At 47.6% G+C, this 13,871-nt stretch overlaps 1 protein-coding gene across 2 annotated transcripts in view; it reads left to right on the top strand.

Moving 5' to 3' along the window:
- Positions 1 to 2,111: 2,111 nt before the first annotated feature.
- The window catches only part of CWF19L2 (CWF19 like cell cycle control factor 2), a 304,447-nt gene continuing 292,687 nt past the window's right edge, over positions 2,112 to 13,871 (top strand). Inside the window, exons 1-2 of one of the 2 annotated variants that reach the window (XM_073613129.1) lie at positions 2,112 to 2,352; positions 12,010 to 12,120. In XM_073613129.1, coding sequence (XP_073469230.1) covers positions 2,260 to 2,352; positions 12,010 to 12,120 — 204 coding nt within the window. In that variant the 5' untranslated portion in view covers positions 2,112 to 2,259. Of the gene's footprint in view, positions 2,353 to 7,540; positions 7,673 to 12,009; positions 12,121 to 13,871 lie in introns of those variants that run through there. The other variant, XM_073613128.1, reaches the window with a different exon arrangement.

The raw sequence follows: 13,871 nt of genomic DNA, 5'->3' as shown, positions 1-13,871 counted from the left end.
GTGCAATTCGTTTAGTTCCGAATTCGTTTTTTAACGAATTTTGACAAACTCATTAATTTCCAAACAATTACAAATTTTCGGAATTTTGAATTTCCGAATGTTCGAAAATTCTAAATTTTGGAAATTCTGAAAATTCTAGATTTCAGAATTTACGAAAATTCTAAATTTCGGAAATTTGAAAAATTCTAAATTTCAGAATTGACCAATTTCCGAATTTCGGTAAATTCAAAACTTCGGAAATTCGAAATTAGAAAATTCAAAAATTTGGAAATTTGAATATCCAAAAATAAGAATGAAAATCTGAACATTCAAAAGAATGAAAATCTGAAAATTCGAAAACCCGAAATAATAACTAATAATAACTATTAAATTGTAGGTATTGGAATTTCCTTTCAAATTTGGCTGTTAGTGAACGTAACGAGTACAAATTTATCCGAAGTTACGAATTATCTGAAATAACGAATGTCGTATCTAAACAAATGGAACGTAACGATCTAATAATAATAAATAACAATAATAATAAAACCTTTTTATTATTATTATTATTATTTATTATTAATTTGTTCCATTCCATTTGTTTAGATGCAGCATTCGTTATTTCGGATAATTCATAACTTCAGATAAATTTGTATTTGTTACGTTCACAAACAGCCAAATTTGAAAGGAAATTCCAATAACTATAATTTAATAGTTAGTTATTATTAGTTAGTCATTGTTTTGAATTTTACTGATTTTCTTTCTTTTTTTCAGATTTTCGAATTTCTGAATTTCCGAAAATTTGGAATTCGAAAATTCAAAATTCGTAAATTTGAAAATTCGGAATTTGAAAATTTGGAATTTCGAAAAATTCTTAGATTCGAATTTTCGAAAAAAGCAAAAAAAAACTCATGAAACGAAAACGAAAATGAACAAATTTTTTTGTCAGTGCATGTCTAGTGTCCACTCATGCTTGACAGAAGTTGATCTAATAACCAACTGCTCTCGAATGAGCTTCTTGTACAATTATTCTCGATCAATAGCTGCTGCCAATGCGCTACTTTCACTCAGCGCGCCCAATTACACTGGTGGTGTTTCCCTTTACATAATGGTCAGTGTGCCACCTTGCCCTGGGCACCATTGAGCTTCAGTTTCCTTGCAATAACAATAAAGATAAAAAAATAAGTAAACAGAGAAATACAAATGTAAAGTGGTGTTAAATTAAAAACTAAAAATGTAATAGATTGCAGTTTACCAATCATTAGATGTGGTGGCTGCATTAGTGTGCTTTTTTTTAGGTTTAATTTTCCTCTGTTTTCACCTGGTGATCTGGCCAGTAACGCACCTCTTGTATTAGAGTGCCCCCAATCTGGATGAAGGAGCACAGGGGCACCTTTGGACAGCAGCATTGTCAGTCTGGGAGGAGAGGGGGAGTGTTACATGTACTAGCAGATTTAAATACACCAAGCCTATTGAAGGCAAACTCCAGATCAAACTTTATAATCAGTTACAGCCTTTTTGGATAAAGGTTTTACACAAATAAATAAAAGCTGATCATTGTAAGCGTCCCTGTCAGTGTTAAGTGGTTTGTCTCATCCATATAAAATGATACATTCTGCTGGAGAGCGTGAGCTTCTGAAAAAAACAACAGACTTGCAGGCTGGATGGCCAGATGAAAATAGAAGAAAGCCTGAAAAAGAAAAGGAATGCAGCCATCACATCTAAGAATGGGTGAGCTGCAATATATACGGGCTTTATAAGTATTTGTGAACATCCAATGTTATAGAATCTTATTAGTGCACTTTCAGAACTGCTTTTGCTGAGTTTTAGAAATAATTTTTAATTAATATCACTACTCGCTCCCCCCAAAAACATCTGGAAGATCTCAGGCTGGGAGGAGTGAACTAGCCGGACTTTCTGAGTGAAGTTCTTCTTCTGCTAGATCTTTGCTCTACTTATCACAACAACCCACAGGAGAGGAGCTGTCCCATGTAGTTCTATGACTGCACAGTGCTCACAGCCAACCCTTATCTAATACTAACACAGTCACATCCCAGGAATAGATCTTCAGGACCGCTCTGTGCAGTGTAATACATCCCAGCACACTACAGCAGCACACAGCTTTTACTTTCATTTCACAGCACTTGTCTTCCGCCAGCTTCATTCCACTTCCGGGTGTACCAACATGGCAGCCCCCGTGTGCATCCTCACGTGATCAGTGCTGCACAGCTGCCTGTAACGTTCCGCGGCCCTCGGAGGATCGCACTTTACGGCTGTAGAGTGATGGCGGCGTACGAGGGCAGTTTTGAAAGTGTGAGCAGTATAGAGGAGAAGAAGGAGAGTAAGAGGAGAGCCCGAGAACAGAGGTTGGCCCAGGTAATGTGGGAGGCCATCACCACTATAACATTACATAGGATAAAGGGGAGTATCCATAACCGCCCTCCACCTACACAGGGAGCCCCCAGTTCTTCACGCTGCAATGCAGCCCTCCGCCTAAAGAGGGAGCCTCAATCCTCCACCCTGCAATACAGCCCTCCACCTACAGAGGGAGCCCCCTGTCCCCCCCCCAAAAAAAAATACAGCCCTCCACCTACAGAGGGAGCCCCAGTCCTCCCCCACCCCCAAAATACAGCCCTCCACCTACAGAGGGAGCCCCAGTCCTCCCCCACCCCCAAAATACAGCCCTCCACCTACAGAGGGAGCCCCAGTCCTCCCTACCCCCCACCTACATAAGGAGCCTCCAGCCCTCCACCCTGCAATACAGCCCTCCACCTACAGAGGGAACCCACCAGTCCTCCCCACCCCCCCAAACGGAGCCCCAGTCCCCCCCACCCCCAAAATACAGCCCTCCACCTTCAGAAGGAGCCTCCAGTCCTCCACCCTGCAATACAGCCCTCCACCTACAGAGGGAGCCCTCAGTCCTTCACTGAAATACAGCCCTCCATCTACAGAAGGAGCCTCCAGTCCTCCACCCTGCAATACAGCCCTTCGCCTACAGAGGGAGCCTCCAGCCCTCCTCCCCACAATGCAGCCCTCCACCTACCTACAGAGGGAGCCCTCAGTCCTTCACTGCAATACAGCCCTCCACCTACAGAGGGGGCCTCCAGTAACCCCCCCCCCCCCAAATACGGCCCTCAAACCTACAGAGGGAGACTCCAGTTCTTCACTCTGCAATACAGCCCTCCACCTACAGAGGGAGCCCTCCACTCTGCAATACAGCCCTCCACCTACAGAGGGAGCCTCCAGTCCCCCCCCCCCCCCCAAAATACAGCCCTCCACCTACAGAGGGAGCCCCCAGTTCTTAACTCTGCAATACAGCTCTCCGCCTAAAGACGGAGCCCCCGGTCCTCCACCCTGTAATACAGCCCTCCACCTACAGAGGGAGCCTCCAGCCCTTCCCCCCACAATGTAGCTCCCCACTTACAGAGGGAGCCTCCAGTCCTCCACCCTGCAACACAGCCCTCCACCTACAGAGGGAACCTCAAGTCCTCCCCACCCCACAATACAGCCCTCCACCTATAGAGGGAGCTCCCAGTTTTCCGCCCAGCAGTACAGCCCTTCTTCTCCAGAGGAAGCCCCCAGTCCTTCCCCCTCAATACAGCCCTCCATCTAATGAGGGAGCCCCAGTCCTCCACCCAGCAGTATAACCCTCAACCTACCAAGGGAGCCTCCAGTCCTCCACCCAGCAGTATAACCCTCCACTTACAGAGGGAGTCCCCAGTCCTCCTTCTCCAGAGGGAGCCTCCTGGCCTCCACCCACTAATGCCAACCTCTCCAGCTCACCACCAAGCAATAAAGCCCTCCACCTACAGAGGAAGCCTCCTGTCTTCACCCAGCAATACAGACCTCTCTAGCCTTCTGTCATCCCAGGATTTCCAACTGCCTCTCCACCCAGTCCCTTATTCAGCAATACCAACTTCTCCAGCCTCCTGTACTTCACCTTCACCCAACAGTAAAGCCCTCCACTTACAGAGGGTACCGCCTGACGTCCACCCACCAATATCAACCTCTTGTCTAGCAAGCAATATCAGTCTCCAGTCCTCCACCTAGTAATGAACACCTTTCCAGCCTTTCAGTCTTCCACCCCAAAATACTTGCTCCTCACCTACAGAGGGAGCCTTCTGTCCTCCACCCACTAATACCTGCCTCTCCAGACTCCTGTCCTCCACCCCACAATACCAATCTTCCCATCTTTCCACCAAAGAACATTAGACCTCCATCTACAGAGGGAGCCTCCAGTCCTCCACCCAGCAATACCAACTTCTCCAGCCTACAGTCCTCCTCCCAGCCCTACACCTACAGAGGGAGCCTCCTGTCCTCAATCCACCAGCCTCTTGTGCGCCTTCCATCAATACACACTAGCTTTATATTCTCCCCCCAACAGTGCCAGCCTCACCTGCTTCATACCATGCACCTAGAAACCCCAATATATCAAATATAATATGATTGACCTCGGACTCAGCAATAGCGAATACTGGCATCCCCAGAAATATCAGCATTTAGTGGCCGAATCAAACACAAAATACAGTCCAATTAGGTTTGTGATCCAATACACATGTGGGAAGTTCCTGGCATTCCTGGGAACCTTGGAGTGAAAAAAAGAAAGCAAACACCACCACCGTGAAAGAGGGGTGACCCCAGATGACGACTGTGCAGTCGAAACGCGTTGGGTGGACCTTCCGCTAACATCGCCTCATGCTTTTACATGCTGTATCAATTTCTTCCAAATGTGAGTGTTGAATTTATATTTTTAATAAACCACCTCCTTTTTAAACGGTATCGCGCTATGTCAGCCCCCTTTTTCTATTACACGATACCCTTCCTGTGACAATAAGTTTTCATGCTCCCGAGACTCCTGGAGCCTCCAGCTAACATCTCATGACCGTCTAAGGCTGATCGACTGACAGAGTTCCAGGATCTGCTGTCCCCCATTGGGTGGTTTGAACCCAACAAGCCCTGTTGACTTCGGTGGTGTATGCCCCGCCAAGTCAATATTATCTGGTAAGCCTCCTCCCTCTTTCACGGTGGTGGTGTTTGCTTCCATTTTTTCACTCCAAGGTTCCCAGGAATGCCAGGAACTTCCCACATGTGTATTGGATCACAAACCTAATTGGACTGTATTTCCTCATTTCGTTCAACTTGGACATTTGTGTGTAGTGCAGTCACTATATTAGCACATTGCTTAATATCCATTCACATCTATTATGTTAGCGTTTGTGTCATTTTGTCACATATATGTTTGAATTGCATACAATTTTTACCAAGCTGTTAGTTGCAGATCCTTTTAGTCTTGTGAGGTGGGGCCTCCGTGGCTTGGACTTGTTTTTCCAGCACATCCTACAGATGCTCGGTGATTGAGATCTGAAGATTTTGGATGCCAAGTGAACACCTCAAACTTATTGTGTTACCTAAACCGTTCTGGAACTATTTTTCCTGCTGTAGGAAGCCACTGCCATCAGGGAATACCATTTCCTTGAAGAGTTATACTTGGTCAGCAACAATGTTTAGGTCAGTGGTATGTATCAAAGTAACATCCACATGAATATCAGGGCCCAAGGCTTCCCAGCAGAACATTGCCCAAAGCATCACACTGCCTCCGCCGGCTTGCCTTCTACCCGTAGTGCATCCTGGTGTAGTCTCTTCCCCAGGTAAGCGACACACACACACACCCGGACATCCACATGATGTAAAAGAAAAGGTGATTCATCAGACCAGGCTGCTTTCTTCCATTGCTCTGTGGTCCAGTTCTAATACTCACATGCAGTGCTGTGCCCCCCCCCACACAAACGGCACCCGCTCTCCTCCCGCACAGCAGGGCACATCAAGAGAGTACAGCTTGGGAGTGCAGCGGCTGCAGATGGGGCCAGGAAGCAGTTAAATCAGGAGCTGTCAAGCCGCCCCTGTAAAGCTGTGATTCTTTCCCTCTGATGTGGCCAATCATGGGGAGGGAAACAGCGGGGAGGAAGCTGGGCGGCGGCACGGCAAAATCAATTAGAGCCGCTCTCTCTCTTTCTTCTCTCTTCTCCGTTCAGCTGACAGAAAGGGGAGGGGGGGCGAGCGGGGGAGTTCTCTGGTAAATGGAGCAGCTGTGACAGGGAGAGGAGAGATGCGGGCTGTCTGTGTATCTCCCCCGCTCGCCCCCCCCCCCCCCCTTTCTGTCAGCCGAAGAGAGAAGACAGAGAGCGGCTCTAATTGGTTTCGCCATGCCACTGCCCAGCTTCCTGACCGCTGTTTTTCACCCCATAATTGGCCACAGCAGAGGGCCAATCAGAAGACTCTGGGGGCATCATGGGAAGAGTAATCCCTGAAGAATGGCAGCCCTGTGTGTCCACAGACATCATGCTACAGCCCCCAGCATGCATGCACTCTGCTGGGGGGGGGGGGTTACAGGAGGAGAAAAAGAGAGTACTGTGCTGGGGGAAGCCAGATAGGGAGCCACACTGTACCCGCACCACCAGAGCCACACTGTACCCGCACCACCAGAGCCACACTGTACCCGCACCACCAGAGCCACACTGTACCCGCACCACCAGAGAGCCACGCTGTACCCGCACCACCAGAGCCACACTGTACCCGCACCACCAGAGCCACACTGTACCCGCACCACCAGAGCCACACTGTACCCGCACCACCAGAGAGCCACACTGTACCCGCACCACCAGAGCCACACTGTACCCGCACCACCAGAGCCACACTGTACCCGCACCACCAGAGCCACGCTGTACCCGCACCACCAGAGAGCCACGCTGTACCCGCACCACCAGAGAGCCACGCTGTACCCGCACCACCAGAAAGCCACGCTGTACCCGCACCACCAGAAAGCCACGCTGTACCCGCACCACCAGAGAGCCACGCTGTACCCGCACCACCAGAGAGCCACGCTGTACCCGCACCACCAGAGAGCCACGCTGTGCCCGCACCACCAGAGAGCCACGCTGTGCCCGCACCACCAGAGAGCCACGCTGTGCCCGCACCACCAGAGAGCCACGCTGTGCCCGCACCACCAGAGAGCCACGCTGTGCCCGCACCACCAGAGAGCCACGCTGTGCCCGCACCACCAGAGAGCCACGCTGTGCCCGCACCACCAGAGAGCCACGCTGTGCCCGCACCACCAGAGAGCCACGCTGTGCCCGCACCACCAGAGAGCCACGCTGTGCCCGCACCACCAGAGAGCCACGCTGTGCCCGCACCACCAGAGAGCCACGCTGTGCCCGCACCACCAGAGAGCCACGCTGTGCCCGCACCACCAGAGAGCCACGCTGTGCCCGCACCACCAGAGAGCCACGCTGTACCCGCACCACCAGAGAGCCACGCTGTACCCGCACCACCAGAGAGCCACGCTGTACCCGCACCACCAGAGAGCCACGTTGTTCCCGCACCACCAGAACCACACTGTACCCGCACCACCAGAACCACACTGTACCCGCACCACCAGAGAGCCACGCTGTACCCGCACCACCAGAGAGCCACGCTGTACCCGCACCACCAGAGAGCCACGCTGTACCCGCACCACCAGAGAGCCACACTGTACCCGCACCACCAGAGAGCCACGCTGTACCCGCACCACCAGAGGGGGAGAAAGATGACGCCACTGCCAGGGTAGAGATGCTACACTACTGACTAGAGTTGGCCTGGGCAACCCAGAGTGAGTGAACGTCCAGCCGGAGGGATCACTGTTGCAGTTTCACCGGGTCTGGTAAGAGAGCCTGTTGGCCATTATACATTACTGTTCCCAGGGACTGAGCCCTTAGGAAGTACCTAACCTGATATCCTCTAGGCCAACCCTAGTGACACCACTGTCCCAGAGCCCACAACAAGTTACGGCACTGAGTTTCGGTAACTGGCCAGACAGGGATGCGCCAGCGTGGGCACCCAGGACATATGCCGCCCGGAGTCCCACAAGCGGCGATGGGCTTTCCGTAGCAGCCGACACCTCTCTCCCCACTGTCAGCCACACACACTCAGTACACAGCCAGGAGGAGGAGGAGCCACAGAGGAGGGACATGACTTCAGTGCAAGAGCCTCCCAAAGCACCCAGCACATATCCCCTTACCCCCCAAATGAAAAGATGCTGTATTGCTCACTGTCCTCTTCCCGTGGCGTCCCTCTGTCCTCCCATGAAGATGACAGGGCGGATCTTAAAAAGGAAGGGGTGTGGCCTTGACAGGAAGGGGTGGGTCATAATTAAATTAGGGGGTGCGCGAGCTTAGTCAGGCCTAGGGCAGCACAAAACCTAAATACACCACTGCTCACATGCCCATTGTAGGTGCTTATGGCTGTGGACGTGGGTCAGCATGGGCAACCTGACTGGTCTGCGACCCCGCAGTCCCATACATAACAAACCACAATGCCAATTTTTTCTGGTTTCAACACATCAACTTCAGGGGCAACATATTCACATGCTACCTAATGCATCCCACCCACTTTCAGATGCCATTGTAACAAGGTAATCAATGTTATTCACTTTACCTGTCAGTGGTCATAAAGTTATGGCTGAATAATAGGGATGCACCAATATATCGGCCACCGGGTTATCTGCGTTTTTCCGTTTAGAAAAAAAAGGTGGTAATAACAGCTGGCGAAAAATGTGTGCGATTTTTCTGCGATTATAGCGCGTTTATGGTGCAGTTTTCATTGGTCGTGTGACTCAAAAACCACATCAAAAACTTAACACGGGTGCGTTTATATGTGGTTTTTTTTGTGTGTTTTCAATGCATTTCAATAATGGGAGGTGCGTTTTCTCAGGAAAGAGGACCTGTCACTGCTCTAGCTATCTCAAGGGATATTGTTCATCTCTTGTGATGGCAATAAAGTTGATTAAAAAAAAATTAGTGACAGTGCAAAAACAAAAATATAAAAAAGTAAATAAATAATACAAATAAAATAAAATGCCCCCCTACGTTGTGCACCACACATGCAAGGTATTACCACGAACGTTATAGCGAGAGCAATAATTCTAGCTCCATACCTCTTGTGTAACTCCAAACCGGTAACCTGTAAAGGCTTCTAAAGCGCCACCTGTGGAGATTTTTAAGTACCGTAGTTGGTGCCGTTTCACGAGTGTGCACAGTTTTAAAGTGTGACATGTGGGGTATCTGTTTACTCAGCGTAACATCATGTTTTATACTTTACCAAACAATTGTGTATTATATTGTGTTTTTGTGCATAAAATTTCACTAAAATGTGTAAAAAATTGCTTATGATAATGGAATGTGCTATTACATTGATTACCTAACGTTGTTATTATTTGTTCACTTATGGTCTATACTGGGCCTACTTGATTGTGGCACGGACGATCTGACTTTATGATATTCATTACTACTGGCCCTGATGTCTGTTTTACTTTTTTCTTTTCTATACAAATTTTTCTCAATAAAAATATTGTGAAAGAAAAAAGCTGCGTTTGAAAAACCGTTCCGCCATTACCATGTGATATAAAAAAAACTTGCAACACCCACCATTTTATCCATTTCCGGACCACCCCATAACAGATATACTTCTACAGGGCAGCCTCCTGTGCAGAATCATGCATATATATGTGATTCTGTACTTCTGCCTACAGGGGCACACATGCGCGCCACCGGTTTGGCCTGCTTCTGCCGTGATTACACACAGCAGAGGCTGATCTGCGGGCGCCAGGCACTGAATGTCCGCCGCCGCCAGCCAATCATTGGTAAAACACACAGAATGGAGATTTGCCTATGTAAACAAGGTAGATCTCTGTTCTGACAGGGGGGAAGGGATGGATTTTGTATCCTTGCAAAGCAGGAAATAAAATCCATCACATTGTGCACACATGTCACAAAAACACTAGTTAGGCACTCGATTAACCCTTTGATTACCCTAGATGTTAACCCCTTCCCAGCCAGTGTCATTAGTATAGTGACAGTGCATATGTTTAGCACTGATAACTGTATTAGTGTCACTGGTCCTCACAAAGTGTCAGTGTCCGAATGTCCGCCACAATATCGCAGTCCCGCTATAAGTTGCTGATCACCGACATTACTAGTATAAAAACAAATAAAAGTTTCATAAATATAGAACATAGTTTGTAGACGCCGTAACGATCACTTAAACCAATCAATATACGCTTATTGGGATTTTTTTACCAAAAATATGTAGCAGAATACATTTTGACCTAAATTTATAAAGAAAGTTGATTTTCAAAAACATTTTTATTGAATATGTTTTATAGCAGAAAGTAAAAGATGTATTTTTTTTTGTTTATAGCGCAAAAAAACCCCCAAAAAACGCGGTGATCAAATACCACCAAAGGAAAGCTCTATTTGTGGGGGGAAAAAAAAAGTCATCAATTTTATTTGTGTACGGTGTTGCATGACCGCTCAATTGTCAGTTAAAGTAACGCAGTGCCGTATGGCAAAAAATGACCTGGTCATGTAGGGGGGTAAATCTGTTGGAGGTCAAGTGGTTTTCTCTAGGGCCTCTGCTTGATAAAATATATAACGTTTGGGGGTTCTAAGTAATTTTCTAGCAAAAAAAAAAAAAGCTGTTTTTTACACTTGTGAGAAGTGTCAGAATAGGCCTAGTAGGCAAGTGGTTATTCATGGAGCCTTTCCATTAAAATTACTGTATATACCAGGAATGAGAAAAGTACAAGGAAAGTAGGACTTCAGGAACGAAAGCACTCTGTGCATATTAGAGACCCATAGGTGTGCGCAGCCTATTGCATTAGCGTGTGTACCCCAAAGCTCAAACACATATGCCTTTCTCTGCAGCCTCAGCTGAACTGGACAGTGAACGAACGGGATAGTGCTCTGTGCTGAGAGGCTTCCTGTTCATTCACAAACTGAAACTATTGTTTACTATGCTTCAGTTATGAAAGAACACAGAGTGAGTGAGTGCGTTCATTTAAAAAAGGAAGGGGCGGGTAAGTAACATATTTACTAGCCCCTTACCCCCCCCATCCATTCTGAAACATCCTCTGCAGCAGCCAGGGGGAGAGGATGAAAGCCAGTAGCACTGCAGAGGGGTGGGGGGGGGGGGCGCAACACAGGGGGAAGCCCAGTCAATGGGGGAATTAGCACAGCATGGTGTGATTAGGGTTTGGATTAGGCACACCTGGCACTTCCCCTGCGCACGCCTATGTAGAGACCCCAGGGTTTTGATGCACCTATTGAACTTCTTAGGGTGGAACTAAACTTATCAGTTTTCTTATATACTGTATATACTTGAGTATAAGCCAAAGTTTTCAGCACATTTTTTATGCTGAAAAAGCCCCCCATTGGCTTATACTCGAGTGAGGGTCTCCCGCTGTGTCATGCAGTCTTAACTGTTCAGCGGCCGTCCACTGTAACAAAGCCCCGCCTCCTCGTCCGTGATAGACTGAACACTGATACAATGCTGGGAAACTGAATCAGTGTTCGGTCTATCATGGAGGAGGAGGAGGCGGGGCTTTATTACAGTGGACGGCCGCCTAACTAAGACTGCAGTTGCATGAAACAGCGGGAGACACCCACTGTTTGTAATCAAAGGTACAGGTGGGCACAGGGAGGCTGCAGATGGGCACAGTGAGGCTGCAGATGGGCACTGATGATACAGGTGGGCACAGTGAGGCTGCAAATGGGCACAGTGAGGCTGCAGATGGGCATTGTTTACCCAGTAGCTGCTGCATTTCCCACCCTAGGCTTATACTCGAGTCAATAAGTTTGCCCAGTTTTTTGTGGTAAAATTAGGTGCCTCGGCTTATACTCGAGTATATACAGTAGTTGCCTTCAAGGCATATCGTGAATAAGTGTCACAGTTGCTTGTGCTCTCAACCAAACTCTCAAGTCATGAAATGGCTGGTGGCATAACTAGCACATATGCAGCACCTTCAGATCAAACAGAGGCTAAGATGGCAGCTTCCTTGTTTGTAAAGGATAGGCGGGTCTCATTACACTTATAGGACTATACAGGCAACACTTATATACTAAGCATGCCTACCTGTGCTTTAGGATATGTACAGTGCACTTTAAGGGCACATACCAGTTTGTGAGAAGGGAGTGTAATGGTGGCTTGTTTGTGCTTTTGTAGGCTAAAGAAGAATATGAAAAGGAAGAAAGCAGGAAGGAACAGAGGCGGCTGAGAGGAGAGGACACGTGGATGCTGAATGATGTCTGCGAGCGCCTTTCACAGATTGAGCAGGTAATGTAAAACATTGAATGCTGATACATCATTGATAAAACATTATGATAACTACCAATAATAGCATTGTTTGTGACTTCTCCATACAATATTGGGTAACACCAGCAGTGACGGCATTGTCTCTCTGTTCTGGGTTCTTCCTTGTAATATAAGTAGAGGTCTAATGATTAGGAAAACCGGGGTTTTCGAAAAGGGGTTAATAAGATATGTATGGATCGCTCTTTTTCCTTTCTTTCTTCCTGGGACTAAGTGAATATCTGGGAAACTAGTGATTGAAGGTGGGAGTCCACTTTAAAAGTACCGTATATACTCGAGTATAAGCAGAGTTTTTCAGCACATTTTTTTTTGTGCTGAAAATGCCCCCCTCGGCTTATACTCGAGTCAAGCACTTTTCCGCAGCAGAGAATGACATTTTCCAAACCAAATTTGGGGCCCCGTATCTCGGGCCACTTGGTGCTAGGAACCCCAAATTTGGTGTGCAAACCCAGTGGAACTAGCACTACAACATATCCAAAGTCTAGTACCAAGGGACCCCGAGATACAGGGCCTCAAATTCGGTTCGGAAAATGTCATTCTCTGCTGCAGAAAAGTGCTTGACATTTTCCGAACTGACTTTTGGGACTTTGACCCGTATCCCGGGGCCACTTGGTGTTAGGAACCCCAGCTTTGGCATTGTAGTGGTAGTTCCACTGGGTTTGCACACCAAATTTGGGGTTCCTAGCACCAAGTGACCCCGAGATACGGGGTCCCAAAGTCGGTCAACTGTGTCCATCTGCAGCAATGTCTTTTTGGGACCCTTTGGGTCCAGAGACCCCAAATTTTAGCTGCAGCTAGGGGACATCCAGGAACCCTTAACTACCCAGTTTGAAGTTCAGGGGACCTATGGCTGCAAATGGGCACAGTGAGGCATGCAAATGGGTACAGTGAGGCTGCAAATGGGCATTGTTGACCCTCTTTTCCACTTACAGTAGCTGCGCATTTCTCACCCATGGCTTATACTCGAGTCAATAAGTTTTCACAGTTTTTTGTGGTACAATTAGGGGCCTCGGCTTATATTCGTGTCGACTTATACTCGAGTATATACGGTATCCTTTGAGCGTTTCCTCTCCCTTCCCCGCTGGTGGATTGGGTCAGATCTGCACACAGTTACATGCTGATATGATGATTTTATACTGGACTGGCTGGTTATTCCCTGAGATTTTTAGCCACTGCAAAATGCTTTCCTGAAGACGTGAATGCCACTTATGAAATGCGCTGAGAGAAATCCTAGGTTTGCAAACCTGTTTACTACAAAAATGCCAAAGTGTGATGTATACAGTAGGTTCTATGCTATTTCTATGTAAAGCTGATCTCCAGCTTTAGTTTCAGTTTAAATAGTTTGTTCGGGCCAAGCTGGCCCAAAGGAACAATTTCCCCTCACTAACATGCGCCACTACTGGGTGTGTTGTATAAACTGTATGTAGCTGAGGTTACAGACAGTATACAGCACTATGTTCTGGATACGAGATGAGACCTTCCTGGGAACAAAATAGCATCAGTCTGAGCGGAGCTCAGCCATTCATTAGCAGCCTTGTATTCTATCAATGAATACACAGCGTCCTCTGGCCGAGTCGGAGATTGTGACATCATCAGCCCACCTCGCTGCCTCAACCAAGCAAAGGAAGCTTTGTATTCATTGATAGAATATAAATTTGAACAAAGATGCCAGGAAGAGTGCAGATGCTAATCTTTTGCCATTAGGGGCACCGCAG

This window comes from Aquarana catesbeiana, linkage group LG02, assembly GCF_042186555.1.
Source record: "Aquarana catesbeiana isolate 2022-GZ linkage group LG02, ASM4218655v1, whole genome shotgun sequence".
In the NCBI taxonomy this organism is placed as follows: Eukaryota; Metazoa; Chordata; class Amphibia; order Anura; family Ranidae; genus Aquarana; species Aquarana catesbeiana.
Note: the sequence above shows the minus strand (reverse complement) of the source record. Positions and strands in the feature narration are given on the sequence as shown.